At 44.6% G+C, this 23259-nt stretch overlaps 1 protein-coding gene across 2 annotated transcripts; it reads left to right on the top strand.

The window, feature by feature from the left end:
• Positions 1-402: 402 nt before the first annotated feature.
• Positions 403-4011, top strand: LOC119317368 (ACT domain-containing protein ACR9-like). 2 transcript variants are annotated; one of them, XM_037591825.1, is made up of 6 exons: positions 403-649; positions 1400-1615; positions 1702-1807; positions 1993-2332; positions 2683-2967; positions 3050-4011. In XM_037591825.1, exons 1-6 carry the CDS (start codon positions 418-420, stop codon positions 3203-3205), a joined length of 1335 nt encoding a protein of 444 aa, XP_037447722.1. In that variant the 5' UTR covers positions 403-417; the 3' UTR covers positions 3206-4011. The 2 variants fall into 2 exon arrangements, with proteins under 2 accessions (XP_037447722.1, XP_037447715.1); XM_037591818.1 differs by having other exon boundaries at positions 1397-1615.
• Positions 4012-23259: the final 19248 nt, after the last annotated feature.

Below are 23259 nucleotides of genomic sequence, written 5' to 3'. Positions count from 1 at the left end.
CTTTGGTGTCTCATTAATATGAAACTTTATATTTCACAACGTTCCCATCGATCGCCTTTCGGAGGCACTACTACTCCCTCTATTCCTTTCTAAATTCAAGACCTTTTTTAAGATTTGAGTAAAAAATACATATGAATATGAATGTATGTAGACGTATTTTAGTAGGCAGATTCACCCGTTTTGCCGCCGCTTGGCCGCCCTCGTGAAGCAGCCGCCTCCAGCCGCACGCGTCCCTCCCAGCGCTGACTCAGCCGCGGGCCCCACCCAGCAGGCCGCCCGGCGATATCAACGCGCCCGCCGCCTCGCACCACCCATCGTGCGGCAGCAACAACAGAAAAAAACACCACACGATACTCCACAGTTCCAGCCCGACCCGACCCGACCCAGCCACGAAACCAACGAGCGGGCGGGCGGGCGATGCCGATGGCGGGGAGATCCTCGGGCCGCGGCGGCGGGGGAGGAGGCGGGGGGAGGACGGTGCTGGGCGGCCGCGGCGGCGGGCCGGGGGTGGAGGACGCGGTGGTGATGGAGCTGGCGGCGGGGGACGGGGAGGACAACGTCGTCACCGTCAACTGCCCCGACCAGGCCGGCCTCGGCTGCGACCTCTGCCGCACCATCCTCGAGTTCGGCCTCCGCATCACCCGCGGCGGTGAGCCCCCTCCACCTCCCCTCCCCTCCCCAATTCACTTACCTGCCCACCATGTCCCCAAATCCACAGCGACAAATCAGGTCGCCTGGTCTGATTGCGAGCGCGAATTGCATGCCTCGGCTAGATTCTTGTCGTCATCTTACGGGATTGGGGACGATGCTGCGCGTAATTTTAATTTTATTTCATATTTTTTCCCTTTTCCCCTCGGGGATGGATTTCCTCCCTTCCGACAAGTTCCACAGCCCCTTTCGGCGTGTTTCCGGAGATAAGTGTTGGGGAATTTTGGCCGTTTAGTGTTCGTCGATTTCCTAGGATTAGCTGTGCAGGCAGCTCACTGACGTGTGGTTTGTCCCGATTTCATGATTATCCCTTATTCAGCCTACGGAAAAACTAGGATTTCTTTTCTCAGGCCTACTCGCCACCTCCCCTGACTTTCCTGTCCATGCTGCTGTATGATCACTGTCAATCGTTGGCACCTACATAATTCTGTAGTGTTCTGCTCGCTGTTAAAGTGTTAATCACAAGTGATGTCGCCTGATTTTTCATGTTAATCTTACTCTGTGCACGCTGTCAATCATTAGCAGCGCTTCAATCATAAGCATAAATAATTAAAAAACTGACGGGACGTTGCAACCTGCTCAGTTCTACAGCACCCTGTTTCGTCCGCAGCTGCATAATTCTGTAGTACATGTCGTTTGGTCTCTTATCATCATTGTCGTCTAAATCTCGTGTGTTTGTCGGATTTAGCAGACGTGTCGACGGACGGGCAGTGGTGCTACGTGATTTTCTGGGTGGTGCCACGCTCGCCGTCCATCAATGTCCGGTGGGGGAGCCTCAAGAACCGGCTCATGGCCATGTGCCCTTCGTCATACGCCATCCCGTTCTACCCTGAAATCACCGAGCCAGGGCCCCCGCAGTTCTACCTCCTCAAGCTCTTCTCGACCGACCGTAGGGGGCTGTTGCACGGTGAGGACTTCTTAGCCTGCCTCATGCTCTAATTGTCTGTGCATCCAGTTTTTTTTTTTGTTATAAATTGTACTATTTATTCACAGATGTTACGCATATACTGTCGGAGCTAGAGTTTATAATCCAGAGAGTGAAGGTGTCGACCACGCCTGACGGGAGGGTTGTGAACCTCTTCTTTATCACTGATGGCATGTAAGTCTTACTAGCCGCAGTCTTGAAGTTCAGCTGTTTTGTGCATGTACCTGAAGCATTAACTTCACTTTTGACACTCTGTCTGCTGCTATAATATCAATTGCTGCGTATTACAAATGGTGTTGGTTGGTTGCATGGTATAATAATTCTACTATATATGTGACAGTTCATATTTCTATCTGAAGGGAACTGTTGCATACGAAGGAAAGGCAAGAAGAGATTTGCTCGATGCTGATTGCTACCTTAGGTCCTTCCCTTACTTGTGAAATCCTATCAGCGGAAGGGTTCCAGCAAGGATTCTCTTCTCTTCCACCAACAATCTCTGAGGAGCTGTTCAGATTGGAACTAGATGAATGCGAGAGCAGTTCAGGGCCTCTTTCTGCGGAGATGAAAAAGGTGCAGAAGGCCACCATCAACTTTGACAATTCCTTGAGTCCTGCACACACACTGCTCCAAATTCTTTGTGTTGATCAGAAGGGTCTCCTTTATGACATGTTGAGAACACTCAAGGACTGCAATATTAAGGTACTTGAAGATATGTATGCATTTGTTGTACATAGCTTATGATTTATTACGGCCTCTTAGTTCTCAACAATACAACCCCATGCAAAATTCAGGTTGTGTGAGAAAAATAGTACCTGGAGGACTGTATATAGACTTTCTGAATATCTGAAGACACTGACAATCAAATAGTCAATTTTAGTTTTGTTTTACAGCAAGGCATTTTAATCCTCCTTTGCTGTTATGATGATAAAAATTATTCTGCTCTCTTTTACTCTGAGTATGTTTACCCACTGTATCGTCTTCAATGAATACAAAATTTACAGCTTGCAAAAAGGAGATTTCATCAGTGTGCTCTAACTACTCTATTCTAGGTCACTTATGGGAGATTCTGGTCAGACAAGAAAGGTTTTCGCGAGGTCGATCTTTTTATCAAGCAAGCAGATGGCAAGAAGGTTATTGATCCTGAGAAACAGGATGCTCTGCGGTCCCGCATGAGGTCCGAAATGCTCCATCCTCTTAGGGTGATGATCGTCAACCGTGGACCGGACACAGAACTCTTTGTTGCCAACCCTGTTGAACTTGCCGGGAAGGGTCGGCCACGGGTGTTCTATGATGCTACTTTGGCTTTGAAAGCGCTTGGAATCTGCATTTTCTCTGTAAGAGTTACAACCTAATTGAAAAAGTGCAAAATTAGTCCACAATAGAGTTAGTGTTTACTGTTTCCCTTTCTCATTTCAGGCAGAAATCGGGAGACAGGCAGCATCGGAGCGCCAATGGGAGGTCTACCGATTCCTCCTGGATGACAGCAAAGAATTTCCCTTGTCAAACAGCCTAACTAATAGGAACCGTGTTGTTGATAGAGTAAGGAAAACACTGATGGGCTGTTACAACTGAAGACTCGGTTTGTATCTCCATGAATTAAAAGCAAGAATGACTGCCATCCAGTAGGCAGCCAATGTATCCAGTTAGTTAACCTGCTGACAGCTAAAGCTTGAAGATGATCACTGCAGTGGGTATGCAATGTATTCTGGACGGCCAGCCCCAGTGCCAAACTTGCTGGCCAAACTTTTCTTCATAGTGCCCTGTACCTCGCAGCTACCAGCCTCAGCACTGTGGGGGTGTGGCCAATTTCCCAAGATCAGTGGTGATGGAAAACTACAGAAAGCTTCATCTATGTTGCAGGATTTCAGAGAGAATACTATGGTCAGCAAACGAGCGCAGGACACGTGACAAAACTATGTCTCTTGGATGCCTCCAAAATATCTTCATGTGGGAAGTGTTGTAAATCGTGAGTGGGAATCAAGAAATGAATGCTAGTGCATCACCGTCGCCCCGCATTGTCTGTCCTCTTGCCCACCCAGAAAACATGTTTGGTTGGAGGCTCAATCATTGTGCTTTGTTTGGGTCAAGGGATTGCTGGATGCTGACGCAGATCCTACTTCAGTTTGTTGTAGATTAATGTAGAATGTGCCGTCTGCCTGCCTCACCCGCCTGCTCCCTTCCCGCCTTCTCGTATGATTACTGCTTTGCCAATAGACTATTAGGCCGCTTTGCCAATAGACTATTAGGCCTGTTTCCTGATGTAGGGCTTAGTGTTTCCTTGTCACCATGCATGTTATTATATATGAAAAAGAAGACACTTTGTTTGTGGGAAGTACGTGTACAAAGTTGTGAATTAACAAAAGAATGTTGTACTTATATATGCTCTACACCGTGCTTATAGTTGGACCAAGCACCTGGATAATTGGGCTTGGTCATCATCAGCAGCAGCACTCATGCAATTTGTAACACCCATATATCAATGACTGATATTCTCTAATGCATAAACTTTGATCAATTTCGAGTATTGGCTTACCAGGGATGATGAAGGTGGCAGCAAATGCATGGCAGATCAGACATGAACTGAACCGGGGAAGACTACAATATAAGCACCATTTTGTTTGCAAAACATAGAGGGGGATCTTGAGTTGAATGTCTCTCATGGATCCAGCGGGAGCTGGTGGGGTGATTTGTCTTCTATATAATTCTGGTGGAGTGATTTGCTTTCTGTACAACTCTTTAGTCAGTGCGGTTTTCGTGAAATGCACATGAAGCTCCACCAGCTCCTGTGGCTGTGGGATCCATGTGACATGTGAGACACCCATCCAAGATCCAACTTTTTTCTATTTTTGCACATATGAACTCACTGGTGGATGGATTCAGAGCTGTGATTATATCCATCTAGTTCTAGTGTGGTGGAGATGGTGAGTGACCTGTGCGGCTGATGGTTTTGAGATGGTGACGTCTGAACCTGAAGCTGTTTGCATTATTGATGTTTGTTTGGAAAGTGCAACTTGCTTGCCCAACTTGCACAGGAGGATTAATACTGTGTTTTGATAATTTTGTTTAAGCCGTCCTCTTTTTGGCTTGATGAGAAATGATTGCGCTTAAGGGAGCCTGTCAAGATGATTAGTGCCTGATAAAACAACTTTAGTCTACATGACTCGTACAACCATCCATTTAAAGCAAGTTAGTGAACTGATCAAGTGGTCATGTGCCCCCAAAGTGATCTCTACAGATATAACCTATTTTATGAGGCAAGGCGGCAGCCTTGTGATGTTTATGAGGATTGGTTAGGCTTGCTATTGGAGCATGTACATCCGCACTTGGCAAATCGGACCCCTTAAAAGCTCGCGGACACTGACCGGTCAAGCCTCAAATTACCCTTCTCACAACTGAACACCTCAATTAGCATATCTCAAATCCATACAAACCCATGCAATTACGTACACGATGCATTACATCGTTCGGGAAATACAATAAGCCATCGGACTATTAAAATTTGGCATGGTTGGCTATGGTGGAGAAGATCATCAACGGCTTCCCTTGCCCTTCCCATGTCGGCAGCGAGACGGGCCTCTGTGGCCCTTATCCTCTCTTTCCCACGGCGGGCACACCGGTCCCGGTGAGACTCATAGTCCGCCCAACCGTTGACAGGGAAGGAGAGATTTTCCGGCTGCCGGGACCGCGATGATCTAGCGCCAGAGGATTCGAGCCCCCGTTGAGCCGATGCTATGGAGTCGTGCCGGACAGATCCTGCCGTTAGCCGGGCACTGTCCTCCCGAGAGCGGAGGAGTACAATGCGGGCGACCATTTCCTTCAACCCGCACGGGATGACACCCCATTCGACGGATCCGGACTGGTCTGAGTCAGATCCGCTACCCACCATGCCGGAGACGGCCTAATATCCCCGGAGGTGAGCTTGGATGGTGGAGGAGTAGAGAGGAGTGGAGTGAAGTGGCTAGGGTTTGGTCCGGCGAGCGGATGGGGAAGAATATATGTGGGGTCGGGTGGGCCAGCATGGGCCAGGACCGACGTTTTCTTTTTGAGAATTATGGCCAGGTCCGACGTGGCAGACACACACTAGTAGAAAATGGGCCATGTGTCCCGGTTTCAGAGGGCCTTTAGTCCTGATTCTGGAACCGAGACTAATGTGTCGAGACTAAAGCCCAGCACCTTTAGTCACGGTTTGCCTACGAACCGGGACAAATGGTGCTCCACGTGGCCGCTGCAGCGAGCCCAGGCAGGAGGGCCTTTAGTCCTGGTTGGTAACACCAACCGGGACCAAATGGCATCCACGCGTTAGCAGCTCAGGAGCTAGAGTTTTTGTTTTTGGGGGGGAGGGGGGGTAGGGGGTTTTGGAGGGTTAATTATTTAGCGGTTTCATATATTGTAACATCCCAAATTTTCAATTTGGCATGCTATAAATTAGATCATCATTGCATATTATATTTTATTGCATTTTGACTTGATCCTAGAAATTCTACGCGACTCAAGGACCCACGGAGAGAGTTGGGGATTTCATTATTTTCATATTTGTGTTTTCTCAAATTTTGAAAAGAGGATAATTTGATTTTAATTATTTTCTCTTCCTATATTTCTTTTATAAAAATAAAAGAGAGGGAATAAAATAACTTTCCCAAAATAAAGAAATATTGGAGATTTGATATTAAAATCAAATAAGATTTTATTTTGGAGTTTATCGCTATTTTATTTGAATTAGGAAAAATGCGCGTTTTTTAAAATTGCATTTTAGGTCCAAATAAATGTTCGTCTTGTCCGGCTTATTTTTAGAGGACGGGGAAAATTTATTTTGGAATTTTTTGGAGTCTGTTTAGTATTTCTTTTCTTTCTTCTTCTGCACGTTGGAATTATTTAAAAAAAAGTCAAACCGACTTCGGGCCGTACTCGGCCAGGACTCCGCCCGGCCGGCCCTTTATATAGCGCGCCCCCGAGCCGCCCCAGCCCAGCCCACCCCGCCGCCCAAACCCTAGCAGCCGCCAGCCGCCGCCGCCGCCGCTGCGCTGCGCCGTCCGCCGCCGACGACCGCTGCCGCCCGTTGACCCGCCGTCGCCGCCGTGGACGGCCGGAGGTAGCCGCCGCCATCATAGTGGTTTTCGAGAGAAAACCGTTGTTTTTTTAGAATCCCGTTTTTTTATAGATTGGTTCGTTGGTTTTTTCTCGATTTAGTTATTTAGCAAACGCTAGTTCGTTCGTTCATTTTAACGAACGCTTTTCACCGTTTAGCCGCATACACGAACGTTCGTTCGTTAGCCTGTTCGTCAGTTTTTCTTTTTCCAGGGTTTTTCGCGATTATTTTCGATCGCGATTTTTTCCCTGATATTCGATTTAGTTTATCTTTTTGCTCGTTTATCGGAACCACGCGATTCAAGCGCCTAGAGTTTCATCTCGAAACCCTCTTTCTGTTTAACCAACGTAAGTCCTGATTAGTAATTGTATCTTGTTTCTTTCACAGTTTGAGTTTCGTTGCTTCGTTTGATTTGATTCTTTTTGCAAACCAGAGTTCTTAAGTTGAACTTTCTGGTTAGATCTCTTATTTGAGTTTTACCCGTGCCTCTAGATTGATTGCTTATTGTATGCTTGTTTGTTTGCGATAGAGTACCCGGAGTGTGAAGCGTGCTACTACGAGTCTCTATGTTTTGCTGATCATTAGCAAGGCAAGTAACACTTTGATCATACCTTTTTACTACCCAGTTTTATTGCATTAGATCAATCCATCAAACATTGCATGATTAGGATCTGATTAATATGTGGGTTTTGGGAACTGATGAGGTAGTACCTATTGTCCTGTTTATTATCAAACCTTTGGGAGTTACTTCTACGTATTGCCTATATTGCCATGCTATGCTAGTAGACGTGGATTGGGTGAGTGTATCCATGACAGATGTGAGTTTGTTAATTAATGTTTAACTTAAGGTGGCAACTTTAATACACATCTGGGTTGGTTGAGGCACCTGGAGAACCCAGTGTTGCCTATATTTTTGGAGATCTCGGGGTACCGTGTGATTTTCCTATGGACCGCCACCCAGGCTGAAAGGGATCATAAGATTATTCATTCTAGATACTTCTGTGTGCAGCCACATGCTATTATGGGCTCTAGCATAGTTGATTAAGTTGCGTGAGCTCTTAAAGAGGTAGACTAGCAGATGTAGTGGGTTGTAGGTGGTACTGTCTACCCGGAGTAGAGAGTTAATGCTTCTGAAAGACTGTGTCTGGGTTATCCGTTTCTCAAACACCTTGTAGTGTGAGAAATACAACGGAGGAGATCGAGTCTTGTGGGAAAAGTGTGCAAACCTCTGCAAAGTGTACAAACTAATCATGGTTAGCCGTGTCCCCGGTCATGGACATCTTGAGTATCTGGTTCTCGGATTATCATGTCGATCTCATCATGTTACTTAATTTAATTTGTTTGGGTTTAATGATGATGCTTAATTGGGATTGAGTTGGAGTAACCTTCTCAATGTTTAACAACCACCATGATAGTTAAATAAAATTTATTCTTTTGTTGTAGAAAAAATTGGCTTTATGCAAAACTGTAACCATAGAGCTTTCCACCAGCCGTATTGCATGTAGTGATAGCAATTTTCTGTTTATATTCTCTATGTGTTACTTTACAAGCATATTCTATGTGATGACCCGTTTTCGGGCTGCAACGTTCATGTTGCAGACTTTTCAGACGACGAATAAGGTGCCTTAGGTCGTGATCTTTCACTCAGCTATGCTGTTGGAGTTGATGGACTCACTTTATCTTCCAAGCCTTCCGCTGTTATCGTTCTTAGATGGCCTTAAGCCATATTATTGTAGTAAGTTCTCTTTTGAGACACTCGATGTAATAAGTGTGTGATTGCCACTCTGCTATAAATCCTTCAAGTACTGTGTGTGTCAGCATTACCGATCCAGGGATGACACTGATGCATAGAGATCAGACTGTTTGAGGTCTGGTCGCTACAAGATGGTATCAGTGCACACGCTGACTGTAGGACACGACCACTAAGCTAAAGACCTAGATCACTACTCTCTTCTCATACTCTATAGGATGGCGGATGCAAGGAACAAGTTCGCGCAACCGGATGAAGATACACCATTTGGACGACACTTGAAGGAAGTTACTAGATATCTGAACATCGGAGTACCAAGCTTCACCGGGACCTACATCGCCACTATGCCAGTAAAGGAGCGTTGGATGATACAAGTTCAAATTTCAGGAAGGACATTCATGCCAGTCACTGAGCCCATAGAGTTTTCCTTCGATGCACCAACCTGGAGTCTAGGAAAGATCATGGCAGCCCACATCGCCATAGGACGCATTGGAGAAGTTTACCACAAGGATCTCAAGGATACTATCTACCAGATTGTGGGCGCCGAGATGAGCAATGGGAGATGATCAACACCGGGAAGGATAGATCCATTGCAGATTTTATCCAGGAGTTAAACCATCACATTCGTCGCCAGGAGAACCAGATGTGCGCAGGCATGATAGATCTGAAGAAGGCAATGACCAGGATCACGGAGCTGGATGAAGAACTCAAGACTACGCGCGATGGATATAAGGAGGAGATTGTAACACTATTGGAAAAGAATGACGACCTGGTAAAGAAGATCGGAGTTTTCATGGAGACCCCACGACAGGAGGAGAAGACGACGATTCCACTTGTCTGGAGAACTACATCATCATCGACGACACCGACTCGGACCCCGACGACAACGATGATGACTATGTCGGCGAAGCTGGAGCAGATATCATGGAGTCTTCCGCCGATCAATTTTTCTAGTCGATACCATATCAGTAGTAGTATTCCCCATGTATATAGAATAGTCCGAGCACTTTGTAACAATAGTTAGACCGATTGTTTGCCCTTGTTTGAATTGATTGGAGTGAAATTGTTTGTGTTTGTCTCATGAGCATATGGGTAGTGTTTTCCCTCTAGACCTTATTCTATTCTGTTTTCTCATCTTTTCTAAACCCATCAGATGCCTCCTAGACGCAACAATGGATTTTCTTTCCCACCGGAGCTCACTCAGTTGATCCAGCAACAGAATGCATCGATGCAACTACTAGTCCAGAATCAGAATCAGGGGAACAACAACAACAACAACCCACCACCACCACCACCTGTTGATCACTTAGCCCGTTTTCTAAGGCTGAATCCGCCGGTGTATTCCAGTAGCACCGAGCCGATAGTTGCAGATGATTGGCTCCGCAAGATTGGAAGGGAGCTGACCACTGCAGGATGCACAGATGCGGAGAGAGTGCGTTTTGCCGCACACCAGCTTGATGGACCCGCAGCATCATGGTGGGAGAACTTCACAGCCACTTACCCCATCGACACTATCATATGGGATCAGTTTCAGCAGGTGTTTCGCACTGCCCATGTTTCATCAGGAGCTATGGCCATGAAGAAGCGAGAGTTTCGCAACTTGCGCCAGGAAGGACGTACCGTTGGCCAGTACGTGGATGACTTTAGTAAGCTAGCACATTATGCCCCAGATGACATTGCTACAGATGCCGCTAAGCAGGAGAAGTTTCTGGAAGGACTGAATGATGAGCTGAGCATGCACTTTGAAAGGATCGATATAGTTGACTAGAGGGGGGGGGGGTGAATAGGCAACTAACACTTTTTAAACTTTTCTTTACCAAATTAAACTTTGCATTAAAGTAGGTTGTGTAGATATGCAACTAGGTGAGCAACCCATATGATGCAACAACAACTAGCACATAAGCAAGCAAGGGATACAACACAAATAAGCTTGCACAAGTAAAGGCACGATGTAACCAAGAGTGGAGCCGGTGGAGACGAGGATGTGTTACCGAAGTTCCTTTCTTTTGAGGGGAAGTACGTCTCCGTTATATCTAATATCTGGTTCTAGTGTGGTGATGTGGGGTGGTGATGAGAGAGTGACTTGTGTGGCTGATGGTTTTGAGATTGTGACGTCTGAACCCGAAGCTATGTGCATTATTGTTGTTTGTTTGTAAAGGCCAACTTGCCCAACTTGCACATGATTACACGATTAATATTGTTTTGATAATTTTGTTCAAGGTGTCCTCTTTTGGCTTGATGATAAATACTATATACATTATAACTATGATAAGGGAACCTGACAATATGATTAGTGCCTGATAAAACAATTTAGTCTATGTGACTCGTACTATCATACATTATTCCTTAAAGCAAGATAGTAAATTGATCAAGTGGTCATGTGCCCCCAAAGTGACCTTTACAGATATAATCTATTTTCCGAGGCAAGGCAGCAGCCTCGTGATATTTATGTGGACGGATTAGGGTTGCTATTAGCCACTCCATCAGTTTCACTAACCTTTTTTTTACATCATTGGTTTCACTAACTTGGCAGACAAAGATGTTACTTGATTAAATTGAACCATTCTTGCTTTCGTTAGACCAACGTGCTACTTGTCTATTCAGTGAGAGCAAAATATGATATGCTTCGATGCAAAAAGCTGGTTTTATTTTGCGCCTCCGCCTGAGACTAGTGCAAGAAAAGAAATAATCTATTTTCTGAGGCAAATGCAGCAGCCTTGTGATATTTATGCTCAAGGATTAGGCTTGCTATTAGTTAGTCCATCCGTTTCACAGTGACTATCATGCAGTCATGTGCTGTGCATGCGTGCACACACATTCGTATTTGTTAGAGCAACTCTAGCTGATGCCCTAAAAACTCCTACTGTAAAATCGTTTTAGGGTATATTGCAAAATGGTTTTAGGAGTTTTTATGGTATGGATATGTGTGTCGGTAGAACGTATCCGTATAAATTGTCGGCAAAATAGCATAAAGCCCCTTACAAGCAAAATAAAGTTTGCACTTGGGACCTTTTGTCCTGGTCGACCTCCTCCTCGTGCTCGATCCGGCTGGATTTTTCATGGACTTTTCACAAAGAAAAAGGTTCTTCCATGGACATGGGCATGGAGCTCGCAGCACTGGCAGTCTCGTAGATGACGCCTGTGGCGGGCAGCAGCTTCTTGAGGCAGCTGGTTGTCGAGGGCGTCGCCTTCCCGCAGTGCTCTTCCCGACCAGTGAACCCTCGGGACCAGGAAAGAGGAGGGCGTCGCCTTCCCTGTGACGCTCGTCCCGACCGGCGGCTGTGCGGTTAGAGCGGGCGTCCCGGGTTGAGTCGCTGTTGCGGGAGGCAGGGGCGGTGCTGTTGCGGGGGTTCCCCGCATGGACGACGACGGACTTCAACGGTGCCATGGAGGCGCTCGGGTACGAGGAGCTGCCGTACTGCGAGACCGCGTGGCACCGCCTGCACGGATGGCTCCGGCCATCTGCCATGTCTTGCTCCAGCCATCTGCCATGTCCGGCTCCGGCCATCTCTGCCTGCACTGGAGCAGTTATGGCTGAAGTTCCACTCCCGCCAACTACTTTTGTGTTATAGGGAAAACCGTAAAACATTGGGAAAAAATTGAAAATTTGAGGTAGGAGGTATCTTTTTTACGAGGAGTTGTAAACTTTTTTTACAGTACGGTCCATTTTGCGGGATCTGGTTTGGACCATTTTTCACCTAAAACTATAAAAAAGCGGTTACTTTACTGTTTGGGGCGTCATAGGGTATCTGCTAGAGTTGCTCTTACTACAATTGTACCATTCGTGTTGCTTCCACTAGATCAACACATGCTACTTATCTATCCGTCAAAAAGAAAAAGAAAAACATGCTACTTATCTATACAATGGGAGCAAATATAGTATAATTCGCTGTAATGTTGTTCTACTTTGTGTCTCCGTATTAGACAACCGCATAAAAGGAAATGATGCTACCAAATACTTATTCCGTTCCAAATTTTTGTCCTACCCCAAGTCAATTTTTCTGAAGTTTGACAAGTATATAACAAAGATATTAGCATGGGCAACACCAAGTTCGTTTCATTAGATTATTTGTAAAATTTATTTTCGTACTATATGTATTTGATGTTGTAGGTCTTAGCACACATTCTCCCATCCTCTTTCATCTATTGAAGGCATCTACTTAACTTGCTGTAGCTTGGGAATTACATAATCAACTCGGATCCTTTAGAACAATTAGTGCTGGCGTACTAGGGACTGGATTCATAATTTAGAATGCTAGGCAGTGGAAAGAAGATTCAGTAAGATACGAAATCGTCTGGCCGAAATTGAGAAGAAAATATGGCCACGGAGAGCTTAACCAATAAAAGATTAAAAAAATTCTTGTCGCATTACCGCAGTGTAAACTAGTGTAAATATATCGTTGGGAGAATATGTTGTTCTGTACCTCTCAATAAAATGCCGGCTAGGTCTCTCCTCTCGTCGCCGGCAGGGAGGGGGAGTCAGGCGCGCGTGGACGAGCCGGATCTCGTTGGTGATGACGTGATCCGTGTTCAGGCAGGGCAGTGGGTTGTGCATTTCTTCGATCCGATCTCCGGCGGACGGATCGAGGGAAGGCTGCAACACACTCCGGCGTCTCGGTGGACGTCTCTTCGGAATTTGGACAACGACATTCTTGCCGGCGATTATCTGGCGGCGGACGTCCAGATCGAGGTAGGATTTCGTTTCTTGATTGATGATTTCGACATACATGTTCTTTGTTGTTTGCAGGATGATCAGAGGGAGGAGATCGATGTGATCGACTTGACGAGGGCGCCTGTGAACAAGTCACCAGTTCAGCGAGTTGGAGGACGATTTTGTGTATTGGCAGACACCGAGGAGGACGAGGATGAGGGTGAGGGACAGGCTAGGGATGAGGAGGGGCCGGAGGACGGCAACGCACGGCTGTTTCCGCAAACGGGCGGACCTGTGTTCGTGCAGTCGACGTCGATGGCATGTCCGGGTCACCAGAAGCGGGAGATGAAGAAATCTTCGCAGACGATTAAACCTTGGATAGGGCCGATCCCGAAGGTAAATCGCACTCCCATGACGTTATCTGATTTCATCCTGGATTCATGGACTCTCGTTACGAAGAAGAAGCATACAAAGCCGAACCGGTTGCCGCCGCCGGTGGCTAGAAAGGCCGGCGAATCCTATTTGACGCTCGCGTGCGTCCGACTGCAGCCCTTTCGCTGAAGCGTGCGAGCGAACAACGCGAAACGGCCCGGCCCACTTTCAGCGTTGAAGCGGTGCCTGGCAAAGCCGGTTTTGGGATCCTTCTAGAGGGTTCCCTCAACCGGTTTTTCCGTTTTTTCTTTTATTACAGTTGTTTTCGGTTTTTTCTGTTTCCTGTTTCTGTTTCTTTTTCTTTTTTGTTTCTGTTTCCTTTTCTCCTGTTTCTTTTTATATTTATTTTATTTTCCTTTCCTTTCCTTTCCTTTCCTTTTATCCTTTTTAGGTTTACTTTTATTCTTAGTTTTAAAAAATGTTCAAAATTCCAAATTTGTTCATAACTTCAAAAATTGTTCACGGTTTAGGAAAAATCAGTTTTTTCAAAAACAATCACAATTCAACAATTGTTCAGTGTATACTACAAAGATGTTCAATGTATATTTCAAAATTGTTCGTGATATATCACAAAAATGTTCAGTGTATATTTAAATATTGTTCAGCTTATATCACAAAAATGTTCAATGTGCAGTTCAAAAACTGTTCATCCTTTACAAATAAAAAATGTTTTAATGTGTATTCAATAAAATGTTCAGCATATATCACAAAAATGTTCAATGTTTAGTTCAAAAAATGTTCATCCTTTATTAACAAAAAATGTTTTAATGTATATTATAAAAATGTTCAGCGTATATCACAAAATTACGTGTATTTTAAAATTGTTCAGCATATATCGAGAAGTTCGATGTGTATTTAAATTGTTGGTGGTATTTTTACAAAAATGTTCCATGGTTGAAAAGTTTCGATTTTTACTGGATCTGCCAACGCATTGAGTTCATAAAAGCTTTTGCGGCCTAGTAACAACGAGCACTTGGCAGCTCAACTGGTTCAGAACGCTGACCCGCCATCGCCTGGTTATGAGTTTCGAATCCAAGTGCGACGTTTGCTTTTCTTTTATCTTGTAGTATCGTCTTGGCCATGATGCCATCAAATGGGCCGGCCCATTTAGATCGCGCCTGCGCGGAAGTTTGTTCTTTTGACGCTAGCGAGCGTCAGGTAGGGACTCCTAGAGAGGCCAGCGAGATTCGAGCGGCCAGACGGGAGTGCTTGAATTCTCTGTTGGGCCGAGTGGATAGAACCCGTTACGGTGTTGGTCGTGGGCTTCTCAGGCTGGGCAAGAGACCCGGCTGGAGGCCCAAGCCGCGCGTGTTGACGAGTCTGGCTCGTCCGGTCTGCATGAGGTACCGATACGTGAGCCGCCTGATCGAGAGATCGCCTCAGTTAGGGTTTTTCGGTTGCCTGGATTCCCCCGACTAGGGACGCGTCGCGCGGCAAGGGTCAGCGGCGGAGCTGCTCCTTCGATGGCGGGGCGTGGCAACTAGCAAGCCAAGGTCCCGGCCCCTGCGCCACCTGCACGAAACGCGGCAGGAATTGCGGCACCTGCGCCTAGCCGGGATGCTGCGAGGTAGCATGAGCCACCGACCGAAGGGCAGGTCGTCGGGGCGAGGCGATGCTCCTATTGCCGGCCGGGGCGGTGCCCCAGTTGCCGGGCGTGGTGGCGCCCAAGCCACCGGGCGGGGCGGTGCCCTAGCCGCCAGCCAGGGTGGTGCTCAGGCCACCGGGCGGGGTGGTGCTCAGGTAGCCTGGCGGGGCGGCGGGCATGCGCAAGATGGATATGCCGGCGATGCCCGGGATTATGGTGATGATGGATACAACTATAACCGGTATGGTTAGTGGGGAGATAACTGATACAATGCTTACGGAGAGGGTCCGCTGAGGGAAATATGCCCTAGAGGCAATAATAAAGTTATTATTTATTTCCTTATAACATGATAAATGTTTATTATTCATGCTAGAATTGTATTAACCGGAAACATAATACATGTGTGAATACATAGGCAAACATAGTGTCACTAGTATGCCTCTACTTGACTAGCTCATTTATTAAAGATGGTTATGTTTCCTAGCCATGGACAAATGAGTTGTCATTTGATTAACGGGATCACATCATTAGAAGAATGATGTGATTGACATGACCCATTCCGTTAGCCTAGCACTTGATCATTTAGTATATTGCTATTGCTTTCTTCATGACTTATACATGTTCCTGTAACTATGAGATTATGCAACTCCCGTTTACCGGAGGAACACTTTGGGTGCTACCAAACATCACAACATAACTGGGTGATTATAAAGGAGTACTAGAGGTGTCTCCAAAGGTGCATGTTGGGTTGGCGTATTTCGAGATTAGGTTTTGTCACTCCGATTGTCGGAGAGGTATCTCTGGGCCCTCTCGGTAATGCACATCACTATAAGCCTTGCAAGCAATGTAGCTAATGAGTTAGTTACAGGATGATGCATTACATAACGAGTAAAGAGACTTGCCGGTAACGAGATTGAACTAGGTATTAGATACCGACGATCGAATCTCAGGCAAGTAACATACCGATGACAAAGGGAACAACGTATGCTGTTATGCGGTTTGACCGATAAAGATCTTCGTAGAATATGTAGGAGCCAATATGAGCATCCAGGTTCCGCTATTGGTTATTGACCGAGAATAGTTCTAGGTCATGTCTACATAGTTCTCGAACCCGTAGGGTCCGCACGCTTAACGTTACGATGACAGTTTTATTATGAGTTTATATATTTTGATGTACCGAAGGTTGTTCGAAGTCCCGGGTGTGATCCAGGACATGACGAGGAGTCTCAAAATGGTCGAGACATAAAGATTGATATATTGGAAGCCTATATTTGGATATCGGAAACGTTCCGGGAGAAACCGGGATTTTTCCGGAGTACCGGGGGGTTACCGGAACCCCCCCCCCCCGGGGGGGGGGTTATTGGGCCTAGATGGGCCATGAGGGAGAAGAGGAGGGCCGGCCAGCGCAGGCCGCGCGCCCCCTCTCCCCCTAGTCCGAATAGGACAAGGAGAGGGGGGCGGCGCCCCCTTTCCTTCTCCACCAAGGCAAGAGGGGGGAGTCCTACTCCCGGTGGGAGTAGGACTCCTCCAGGCGCACCCCTTGGGGGCCGGCCGCACCTCCCCCTCCCTCCTTTATATACGGGGGCAGGGGGGCACCCTAGAACACACAAGTTGATCTACGTGATCGTTCCTTAGCCGTGTGCGGTGCCCCCCTCCACCATATTCCACCTCGGTCATATCGTCGCGAAGCTTAGGCGAAGCCCTGCGCCGGTAGAACATCATCATAGTCACCACGCCGTCGTGCTGACGGAACTCATCCCCGACACTTTGCTGGATCGGAGTCCGAGGATCGTCATCGAGCTGAACGTGTGCTGAACTCGGAGGTGTCCTACGTTCGGTACTTGGATCGGTCGGATCGTGAAGACGTACGACTACATCAACCGCGTTGTCATAACGCTTCCGCTTACGGTCTACGAGGGTACGTGGACATTACTCTCCCCTCTCGTTGCTATGCATCACCATGATCTTGCGTGTGCGTAGGAATTTTTTTGAAATTACTACGTTCCCCAAGAGTGGTATCAGAGCCTGGTTTTATGCGTAGATGTCATATGCACGAGTAGAACACAAGTGAGTTGTGGGCGATACAAGTCATACTGCTTACCAGCATGTCATACTTTGGCTCAGCGGTATTGTGAGATGAAGCGGCCCGGACCGACATTACGCGTACGCTTACGCGAGACTGGTTTCACCGTTACGAGCACTCGTGCTTAAAGGTGATTGGCGGGTGTCTGTCTCTCTCACTTTAGCTGAATCGAGTGTGGCTATGCCCGGTCCTTGTGAAGGTTAAAACAGCATTAACTTGACGAACTATCATTGTGGTATTGATGCGTAGGTAAGAACGGTTCTTGCTAAGGCCCATAGCAGCCACGTAAATATGCAACAACAAAGTAGAGGACGTCTAACTTATTTTTGCAGGGCATGTTGTGATGTGATATGGTCAAGACGTGATGCTATATTTTATTGTATGAGATGATCATGTTTTGTAACCGAAGTTATCGGCAACTGGCAGGAGCCATATGGTTGTCGCTTTATTGTATGAAATGCAAACGCCCTGTAATTGCTTTACTTTATCACTAAACGGTAGCGATAGTCATAGAAGCAATAGATGGCGTAACGACAACGATGCTACGATAGAGATCAAGGTGTCGCGCCGGTGACGATGGTGATCACGACGGTGCTTCGAAGATGGAGATCACAAGCACAAGATGATGATGGCCATATCATATCACTTATATTGATTGCATGTGATGTTTATCCTTTATGCATCTTATCTTGCTTTGATTGATGGTAGTATTTTAAGATGATCTCTCACTAAATTATCAAGAAGTGTTCTTCCTGAGTATGCACCGCTGCGAAAGTTCTTCGTGCTGAGACACCACGTGATGATCGGGTGTCATAGGCTCTACGTTCAAATACAACGGGTGCAAAACAGTTGCACACGCGGAATACTCAGGTTAAACTTGACGAGCTTAGCATATAACAGATATGGCCTCGGAACACGAAGATCGAAAGGTCGAGCGTGAATAATATAGTAGATATGATCAACATATTGATGTTCACCGTTGAAACTACTCCATCTCACGTGACGATCGGACATGGTGTAGTTGATATGGATCATGTAATCACTTAGAGGATTAGAGGGATGTCTATCTAAGTGGGAGTTCTTAAGTAATATGATTAATTGAACCTAAATGTATCATGAACTTAGTCCTGGTAGTATTTTGCAAATTATGTTATAGATCGATAGCTTGCGTTGTTGCTTTCATATGTTTATTTTGATATGTTCCTAGAGAAAATTGTATTGAAAGATGTTAGTAGCAATGATGCGGATTGGATCCGTGATCTGAGGTTTATCCTCATTGCTGCACAGAAGAATTATGTCCTTAATGCACCACTAGGTGACAGACCTATTGCAGGAGCAGGTGCAGACGTTATGAACGTTTGGCTAGCTCAATATGATGACTACTTGATAGTTTTGTGCACCATGCTTTATGGCTTAGAACCGGGACTACAAAAACGTTTTTGAAACGTCATGTAACATATAAGATGTTTCAAGAGATGAAATTGGTATTTCAGACTCATGCCCGTGTCAAGAGGTATGAGACCTTTGACAAATACTTCGCCTAAAAGATGGAGGAGAATTGCTCAACTAGTGAGCAAGTACTTAGATTGTCTGAGTACTACAATCGCTTGAATCAAGTGGAAGTTAATCTTCCAGATAAGATAGTGATTGGCAGAGTTCTCTAGTCACCATCACCAAGTTAGTAGAACTTTGTGATGAACTATAGTATGCAAGGGATGACGAAAATGATTCCCGAGCTCTTCGTGATGTTGAAATCGACGAAGGTAGAAATCAAGAAAGAGCATCAAGTGTTGATGGTTGACAAGATCACTAGTTTCAAGTAAAGGACAAAGGGAAAGAAAGGGAATTTCAACTAGAATGACAAGCAAGTCGTCACTCCCGCGAAGAAGCCCAAAGCTGGACCAAAGCCTGAAACTGAATGATCATACTGCAAAGGAAATGGTCACTGGAAGTGGAAATGCCCTGAATATTTGGTGGATAAGAAGGATGGCAAAGTGAACAAGGGTATATTTGATATACAGGTTATTGATGTGTACCTTACTAGTGTTTATAGTAGCCCCTGAGTATTTGATACTTGTTCGGTTTCTAAATATTAGTAACTCGAAACAGGAGTTACAGAATAAACAGAGACTAGTTGAGGGTGAAGTGACGATGTGTGTTGGAAGTGGTTCCAAGATTGATATGATCATCATCGCACACTCCCTATACTTTCAGGATTAGTGTTAAACCTAAATAAATGTTATTTGATGTTTGCGTTGAGCATGAATATGATTTGATCATGTTTATTGCGATACGGTTATTCATTTAAAGTCAAAGAATAATTGTTGTTCTATTTACATGAATAAAACCTTCGATGGTCATACACCCAATGAAAATAGTTTGTTGGATCTCGATCGTAGTAATACACATATTCATAATATTGATGCCAAAAGATGCAAAGTTGATAATGATAGTGCAACTTATTTCTGGCACTGTCGTTTGGGTCATATCAGTGTAAAGCGCATGAAGAAACTCCATAAAGATGGATTTTTGGAATCTCTTGGTTATGAATCATTTGATGCTTGCGAACCGTGCCTTTTGGGCAAGATGACTAAAACTCCGTTCTCCGGAACAATGGAATGAGCTACTGACTTGATGGAAATAATACATACCGATGTATACGGTCCAATGAGTGTTGATGCTCATGGCGGGTATCGTTATTTTCTGACCTTCACAAGATGAATTGAGCAGATATGAGTATATCTACTTAATGAAGCACAAGTCTGAAACATTTGGAAAGTTCAAAGAATTTTAGAGTGAAGTGGAGAATGATCATAACAAGAAAATAAAGTTTCTGCAATTTGATCGCGGAGACAAATATTTGATTTACGAGTTTGGTCTTCAATTAAAACAGTGTGGAATAGTTTCACAAACTCATGCCACCTGGAACACCACAACTTAATGGTGTGTCCGAACATCATAATAGTACTTTATTGGATATAGTGCGATCTATGATGTATCTTACCAATTTACCACTATCATTTTGGGGTTATGCATTAGAGACAGTTGCATTCACCTTAAAAGAGGGCACCATCAAAATCCGTTGAGACGACGCCTTATGAACTGTGGTTTGGCGAGAAACCAAAGTTGTCATTTCTTAAAGTTTGGGGCTGCGATGCTTATGTGAAGAAACTTCAACCAGATAAGCTCGAACCCAAATCGGAGAAGTGCGTCTTCATAAAATACCCAAAGGTAACTATTGGGTACACCTTCTATCACAGATCCGAAGGCAAGATTCATTGCTAAGATGGATCCTTTCTAGAGAAGAAGTTTCTCTCGAAAGAAGTGAGTGGGAGGAAAGTAGAACTTGATGAGGTAATTGTACCTTCTCCCTTATTGGAAAGTAGTTCATCACAGAATTCAGTTCCAGTGATTCCTACACCAATTAGTGAGGAAGTTAATGATGATGATGATCATGAAACTTCAGATCAAGTTGCTACCAAACCTCGTAGATCTTCCAGAGTAAGATCCGCACCAGAGTGGTACGGTAATCATGTTCTGGAAGTCATGTTACTAGACCATGATGAACCTACGAACTATGAGGAAGCGATGATGAGCCCAGATTCCGCGAAATGGCATGAGGCCATAAAATCTGAGATATGATCAATGTATGAGAACAAAGTATGGACTTTGATTGACCTGCTCAATGATCAGCAAGCCATGTTAAATAAATGGATCTTCAAGAGGAAGACGAACACTGATAGTAGTGTTACAATCTATTAAGCTCGACTTGTTGCGAAATGTTTTCAACAAGTTCAAGGTGTTGAATACAATGAGATTTTCTCACTCGTATCGAAGCTTAAGTCTGACTGAATCATGTTAGCAATTGCCACATTTTATGAAATCTGGCAAATGGATGTCAAAACTGCATTCCTTAATGGATTTATTAAAGAAGAGTTGTATATGATGCAACCAGAAAGTTTTTGTCAATCCTAAAGATGTTAACAAAGTGTGCAAGCTCCAACAATCCATCAATGGACTGGTGCAAGCATCTCGGAGTTCGAATATACGCTTTGATGAGTTGATCATAGCATTTGGTTTTATACAGACTTTTGGAAAGAACTGTATTTACAAAAAAGTGAGTGGGAGCTCTGTAGCATTTCTGATATTATATGTGCAAGACATATCGTTGATTGGAAATGATATAGAATTTTTGGATAGCATAAAAGGATACTTGAATAAAAAGTTTTTTCAATGAAAGACCTCGGAGAACCTGCTTACATACTGAGCATCAAGATCTATTGAGATAGATCAAGATGCTTGATAAGTTTTTCAATAAGTACATACCTTGTCAAGATTTTGAAATAGTTCAAAATGGAACAGTCAAAGAAAGAGTTCTTGCATGTGTTGCAAAGGTGTGAAATTGAGTAAGACTCAAGACCCAACCACGGTAGAAAATAGAAAGAGAATGAAAGTCATTCCCTATGCATCAGTCATAGGTTCTATAAAAGTATGCCATGCTATGGACCAGACCTATTGTATACTCTGCGCTGGTTTGGCAAGGGAGTAGATCACTGGACATTGGTCAAAATTATCCTTAGTAGAATAAGGATATGTTTCTCGATTATGGAGGTGATAAAAGAGTTCGTCATAAAGAGTTACATCGATGCAAGCTTTTACACCGATCCATATGACTCTAAGTCTCAATCTGGATACATATTGAAAGTGGGAGCAATTAGCTAGAGTAGCTCCGTGCAAAGCATTGTAGACATAGAATATTTGCAAAATACATACGACTCTGTAATATGACAGACCCATTGACTAAACTTCTCTCACGAGCAAAACATGATCATACCTTAGTACTCTTTGGGTGTTAATCACATAACGATGTGAACTAGATTATTGACTCTAGTAAACCTTTTGGGTGTTGATCACATGACGATGTGAACTATGGGTATTAATCACATACAGATGTGAATATTGGTGTTAAATCACATGATGATGTGAACTAGATTATTGACTCTAGTGCAAGTGGGAGACTGAAGGAAATATGCCCTAGAGGCAATGATAAAGTTATTATTTATTTCCTTATAACATGATAAATGTTTATTATTCATGATAGAATTGTATTAACCAAAAACATAATACATGTGTGAATACATAGACAAACATAGTGTCACTAGTATGCCTCTACTTCACTAGCTCGTTTATTAAAGATGGTTATGTTTCCTAGCCATGGACAAATGAGTTGTCATTTGATTAACGGGATCACATCATTAGAAGAATGATGTGATTGACATGACCCATTCCATTAGCCTAGCACTTGATCATTTAGTATATTGCTATTGCTTTCTTCATGACTTATACATGTTCGTGTAACTATGAGATTATGCAACTTCCGTTTACCGGAGGAACACTTTGGGTGCTACCAAACATCACAACGTAACTGGGTGATTATAAAGTAGTACTACAGGTGTCTCCAAAGGTACATGTTGGGTTGGTGTATTTCGAGATTAGGTTTTGTCACTCCGATTGTCGGAGAGGCATCTCTGGGCCCTCTCGGTAATGCACATCACTGTAAGCCTTGCAAGCAATGTAGCTAATGAGTTAGTTACGGAATGATGCATTACGTAACGAGTAAAGAGACTTGCCGGTAACGAGATTGAACTAGGTATTAGATACCGACGATCGAATCTCAGGCAAGTAACATACCGATGACAAAGGGAACAACGTATGCTGTTATGCGGTTTAACCGATAAAGATCTTCGTAGAATATGTATGAGCCAAAATGAGCATCCAGGTTCGGCTATTGGTTATTGACCGAGAATAGTTCTAGGTCATGTCTACATAGTTCTCGAACCCGTAGGGTCCGCACACTTAACGTTACAATGACAGTTTTATTATGAGTTTATATATTTTGATGTACCGAAGGTTGTTCAGAATCCCGGATGTGATCCAGGACATGACGAGGAGTCTAGAAATGGTCGAGACATAAAGATTGATATATTGGAAGCCTATATTTGGATATCGTAAATGTTCCGGGAGAAACCGGGATTTTTC

This window comes from Triticum dicoccoides, chromosome 1B, assembly GCF_002162155.2.
Source record: "Triticum dicoccoides isolate Atlit2015 ecotype Zavitan chromosome 1B, WEW_v2.0, whole genome shotgun sequence".
NCBI classification, from domain to species: Eukaryota; Viridiplantae; Streptophyta; class Magnoliopsida; order Poales; family Poaceae; genus Triticum; species Triticum dicoccoides.
Note: the sequence above shows the minus strand (reverse complement) of the source record. Positions and strands in the feature narration are given on the sequence as shown.